Here is a 6296-nt window from a genome sequence, read left to right on the forward strand (position 1 = left end):
CACACACGCGCACGCGACGCGTAAGCGTCGCTGACGCGTCCGCGTCACAAGTGCGTTGGGAAGAAAAAAAAATTGAACAGAAAGTCACGCGAGAGCGTGGCTGGAGGCGTGCCTTAGACACAAACATGCCCACGCGTCTGCGTCAACCACGCGAACGCGTGCCCCTAAAAATCAACGTAAAAGAGGTGTATGGCAGCAAGTTATGATGGAGTGGGGCTGGAATGATGTTAGAAGCAAGCCCTATCACGTGAATGCGTCACCCACGCGTGTGCGTCATTTTCAAAATATGACCATTCACGCGATCGCGTGAATGACGCCCCCGCGTCACCCTAAATTTTGGCAATATGCGTTTGAAACAGAGAGTTGCGCGAACGCGAGGCTGCCCTCGCGCCACTAGCACAAATCAAGTCACGCGTCCACGTGACCGACGCGACCGCGTCACTTGAAAATATCGCAACTCACGCGAACGCATGACCCACGCGTCCGCGTCGCATGCGACGCACAGCTTATCCAGATCAGCGCCAGATATCTTATCTTTTCTTTCCCAATCCTAATTCTTTCTTCTCCCTTCTTTCTTCTTTATTCCTTCTTACTTTTTTAACTTTCTTCTTTCCTTTTTTTTCTTTCATTATTGCATTAATTTATGTTTCCTTCTACTTTATTTTTCTTTGAGTTTCATTATCCATGGTTTCTTTTTATCTTCTTACTCTTGTATTCTCATATTGGTGTTGGAATTTTATTTGGATATTACCTTACTATACTAAAGCTTGTGGATATTATGAGAAGTGATTTGAAAATTGATATTTTAATTTGGCTCTCATATACATTTGGATTATATTATTTTTATTCCTACTTTAACTTGCTCACCAAGTGTTTGTGAAAAAGCCTATGGCATCTTGAACTCTATTTTGTTTTATTCTTTTACTTGAATGCCTCTTCTTCACAATACTTGTGCTCCACATGTATTTGAGACTATTATTCACAATTGTCATAATTACATATGCTCTTTTAATTGGCACATTTATTACTCGATGCTTGAATTATGCTTCTCATGCCTTTGCTTGCATGCTTTTAAACCTCTTGCATCTAGTTGCTCTAATATGCCTTCATTGACTTCAATTGATGTCCTAGTTGCATGTAGTCGCGACCATGTATTTAAGACATTATCCTTTACCTTGGCATCGATTATCACTTGAACCTTCCTCCTCCCGGTTCTAGCTATTTGAATTACATGTCCCTTTCCTTTCCCCCTCTTTCAGGATGGCCACCAAGAAGGGTAAAGAGAAAGCCTCTACAAAGACACCGGCCAAGAGCAGAACAAAAAGAGCACCAGCTGACAAACCACAACCCCCGCCCACCTACACAGCTTTACATGCATCGAAGACGGTGCAATCTTTAAGTGTGGGGAGGTCGATACCGATCTCCATCGGTTAGTTATTTTCTTCTCAACACCAATATATTACTTTATTTGTTAGTTCATTATTGCATTTGCATGTTTAACTGCATGTTTGTTTGATTTTATACATATTCTACTTGATTGAAAAATAATAAGTTTCTTTTTAAGACCATATTTTTGAAAATTTTCACTAATTTAAATCAAAATTTTTGTGTTAAACTTGTTTGAAGATTGTAAATTGGAACGTGAATTATAGCTAAGAACACACAAACCTGTGAGAATTGAGCCTAATTACATGGTTACATTATTTAACCATAATATTTTATTCTTGTGTGTTTTCTTCCCTATGATTGCAATCTTTACTTTGTTCCATTCTATATGTCCAATATTTAGTGTATTTACATGCTTGCATATGATTGAGGCCATTATTTGATTATTAGCTCACTTATTCCAAATAGCCTACCTTTCAATTACCTTTGTTAGCCACTTTGAGCCTATTAATCCCCATTTGTTCTATATTTTACCACATCACTAGCCTTAAGCGAAAAAATAATTAATTATCCCAATTGAATCTTTGGTTAGCTTAAGTTAGAGATTGTGTATCAATTAAGTATGGGAAACTGTGGAAACTTGGGTTGATGAAATGGTGCTGTGTTACTTTGATAAAATATTCAGAATTTGGGTACCTACTCATGTGAGACCAAAAAAAAAATTTTCATGTGCATTGATAAGTTATGTTTATTTTTCTATTTAAAAAAAAGAGAGAAAATAAAAAAAATAATAAAAAATTCAAAAATATTCAATAAATAAGTAAATAAATAAGGGGATAAAATTACCCCAAATGCAAAGTTAAGTTAATGAAAAGATCAATGCATATGTGATAAAATTAAAGAAAAGTTGATACATGAGTATGATATGAAAAAAATGGAAAATTTTGGTAGCTAGGCATGATTTTAGAAGTACATAGAGTGTGTGTATAGGTGAAGAGCTTAGGTTAATTAAAGATTCATATTATAGCTCACTTGGCCATACATATATCCTCACCCTTACCTTAGCCCCATTACAACCCTGAAAAGACCTCATGATGTTTGCATTGGTACATTAAATATTTGTTGATTGGTTAGATGAAGAACAAAGTTTAGAAAGCATGATTAGAGAAGAGTGGAGTAATTAACCCTAGACACTTGAGAGAATTAGAGTGACATACACTACCAGTGAGGGTTCAATGCTTGATTTTATGTTCCCTGCTTTCATGAGCTATCTTCTTACAAGTTTACTTACTTTCCTCATTCACTTTATAGCTTCTCTTGAGCTTAGCATGAGGACATGCTAATGTTTAAGTGTGGGGAGGTTTATAAACCACTATTTCATGGTTTATCTTGTACTCAATTGAGTGGTTTTTATCAACTACTCTTTACCCACTTATTCATACTAATTGCATGTTTTACATTTTCTTTCCTGATTTTGTGCTATGATTGAAAACATATTTCCTAGGCCTTAAAATTACTAACTTTAATCCTCTGTTATTACCATTCGATGCCGTGATATGTGTGTTAAGTGATTTCAGAGATTACAAGGCAGGAATGGCTCAGAGGATAGAAAGGAAGCATGCAACAGTGGAAGGAATACAAGAAACTGAAGGAACTGCTAAGCTGTCCAGCCTGACCTCTTCGCACTCAAACGGTCATAACTTGAGCTACAGAGGTCCAAATGACGCAGTTCCAGTTGCGTTGGAAAGTAACATCCGGGGCTTCGAAATGATATATAATTTGCTATAGTGAACGTACAGCTAGATGACGCGAACGCGTGCTCCACGCGGATGCATCGCAGTGACGAAAAACCAGCGTGGCAGATTTCGCAATCAGCGGTTTCTGGGCTGTTTTTGACCCAGTTTTCGGCCCAAAAAATACAGCTTAGAGGCTATAAAGTGGGATAATCCATCCATTCATCAAGCAACAATTCATACAACAAATAATTCATAATTTTAGGATTAGATGTAGTTTTTAGAGAGAGAGGCTCTCTCCTCTCTCTTAGGGTTTAGGATTAGGATTTCTCTTAGTTTATGGTTATTTCTTCAATCACAGGTTCAATGCTCCTTTTATTTATTTTCCCAATTTAATTTATGAATTTCCATGTTAGATTTGATTTCTTTTATTAATGCAATTTGAGGTATTTCAAATCTATGATTTTTACTTAGCTTTTTATATTCTTGGCTTTAATTGATGAATTGATTAATTGGAGACACTTGAGTTATCAAACTCCTTGTGATTGATAATTGTTATCTTTGCTAATTGATTTGGATCTCTCTAAAGCTAGTCTTTCCATAGGAATTGACTAGGACCAGAGGAATCAAATTGATTCATCCACTTAACTTACCTTCATAGTTAGAGGTTAACAAGGTGGGAGCAAAATCTAATTCTCATCACAATTGATAAGGATAACTAGGATAGGACGTCCAGTTTTCATACCTTGCCAAGAGATTTTCTAATTATTAATTTATTAATTTTCTCGTCATTTAAAGTTACTTGTCCCTTATCTCAAAAACCCAAAAATATATTTTTCCATAACCAATAATAAATCATACCTCCCTACAATTCCTTGAGAAGACGACCCGATGTTTCAATACTTCGGTTATTAATTTTATTGGGTTTGCTTTAGTGACAAACAAAACTTTTGTACGAAAGGATTCTCTGTTGGTTTAGAAACTATACTTACAACGTGATTATATTTGTGAATTTCTTTACTAGCAGAAATCCGATCGCCATCGTCCAAAGACCAACATTCTTCATTATGTGTACATAAATTCTGGCCCGACAATTTAACCCAGCTGAAGGATTTGTCTTCAAAGTTGGAGATATCTTTGATTTCCACCTCCCCTCTCTAGAGCATACAATTAGTTGATTCTTAATCTTGTCTCCGTCCCGAGTCATGTTCCTGATTTTGGTAGAAAAACCGGCAAGTTTGGAATAATGTTTGTAGAACTTTGCAGCTTCTTCTAGTGTCTTGAAAATCATTCCCACCTTTGGGACAAATTTTTCATCCACAACACAGCTGGTCTGCACGGTGAACCGAAATCTTAATTACGGTGAAACAATTATATGGTGCTAAGGGATGAAAACAGAACATATTGGTCTAATTTTTGTTAGACTCCTTTCTGCGTACCGAACCGAAAACATGAACGTGATGAACCACTTCTTTAGTACTTACCGAACCGAAAAGTGACTCAAATTTACTCAGAGTTACTCACAGTTACTGAGACTCACAATTACTCACAGTTACATATTATCAATTGAATTGAATTCAATTCAGATGTAGATCACCTCAGTCCATTCATTTCACTTCAAATAAAGTTAGCAATTTCATTCGATTAAATTCAATACAGAATTCAATAATCCAAACCTCATTAAATTGATGCGTTTCAGAAGAATCATCCAAATTGCAGTTATTCAAGTGATTTGAAGTTGATTCATTCATTGTTTCAATTCAAAAGTGCAGATCGAAGAAGAAAACAAAGAAGATGAACGACGAAGCTAATTGCGTTGAATCAATCCAGAAGAAGAAGAAGAAAGAGGTTTATGTTGTATGAGAAGGTTTACATTGAGAAACGTTGATAAAGCAAAATAAGGATTCGTTATATAGGTTATAAGTGGCGCGTGTAAAACAAACAGGGGTGTGAGGGCGTGGAGTGAAAGTTACATGGATACCATGCATCCATGTAACTTTTACATGGATGTAGAGTTTTTTCGAACTAAATTTTGAATCAGTCTAAATTAATTTTTTTTTATAAAAAATTATTACAATAATTTTATTATAGAAAAAGACTAAAATACTCCTATTATATATATAAATATATATATGTATATATATAATAAGAGTATTTTAGTCATTTTCATTTACTAATTTCTTAAATAAATCAATTTATCTAATTTATTTTTAATAAAAATAACACAATTTAATTAATTATATATATTAAATTTTATCTTTATATCTTTATGAGTGACTCCCGTGAAAATTAGGTACGACCACCGAACAATTTGTTTCCTGTAGTTTTCCTTTTTAATATTAGTGAACTCTTGAACTCTGTTACTTTATGTATACATTAAATTTTTTTTTTTTATCTTACTATATGAGTTTTTCCTTTAACAAATTAAAACTGACCCTTTTTAAAATAAACTTAAAACAACCCAAAAGTACTAAAGTAGTAGCTATATAAGGACAGGAGACCCCATATGCTATATATAAGTATACTTGCCAAGTAATTTCCAAAGACTACTTGTGAAAACATGGGCAACTTCAGGTTTATAGTTTCAACATTTCTTCTTTTCGTTCTCTTGCCGGAAGCTGTTCATGGCAGCAAAAAGGCAAGCTGTTTCTTTTATTGCTTAATGCTTAGTAATTTCGAAGAATTCTCATACTTGGAAATTGTGGCCTTGATTTTTTTGCTCGCTGTTTTCCTGAACTTCCCCACATTGCTTTCTAATTTTCTTTGGTCCTGGCTTTATTACTGGATCGCATTTCACAATTGATGATCTTCTCTCGCTCTCTGTTTTACAGTGCTACATTGTATACTTGGGAGCACATACTCATGGTCCAAGCCCCACTTCAGTAGACTTTGAAGCTGCCACATATTCTCATTACGATTTGCTATCTTCAGTTCTCGAAAGGTATAAATAATTTTAGTTTTCAAGTGAATGATATAGTCCTCCTAAAAAAATTATAAAATAAATTACTAAAATAGTACCCAAAAATTTATATTACTAACAAAAGTAACTCTAAAAAATATGAACAAGAAATATGAGCAATACTTACATACAGAACAAATATATACATAGCATACAAAAAGTGTTGGCATCATATTATTGGTGATAAAAGTATATTTTATAAAAAAAAAAAAGGTGAT

The 6296-nt window shown here is 34.5% G+C and overlaps 1 protein-coding gene across 1 annotated transcript in view; it reads left to right on the plus strand.

Moving 5' to 3' along the window:
* Positions 5633-6296, plus strand: part of LOC107637208 (subtilisin-like protease Glyma18g48580) — a 5709-nt gene continuing 5045 nt past the window's right edge. The window contains exons 1-2 of the mRNA XM_021121953.1: positions 5633-5757; positions 5951-6060. Of these exons, the coding sequence (XP_020977612.1) occupies positions 5680-5757; positions 5951-6060 (188 nt within the window). The 5' untranslated portion in view covers positions 5633-5679. The remainder of the gene's footprint in view (positions 5758-5950; positions 6061-6296) is intronic.

This window comes from Arachis ipaensis, chromosome B04, assembly GCF_000816755.2.
Source record: "Arachis ipaensis cultivar K30076 chromosome B04, Araip1.1, whole genome shotgun sequence".
NCBI classification, from domain to species: domain Eukaryota; kingdom Viridiplantae; phylum Streptophyta; class Magnoliopsida; order Fabales; family Fabaceae; genus Arachis; species Arachis ipaensis.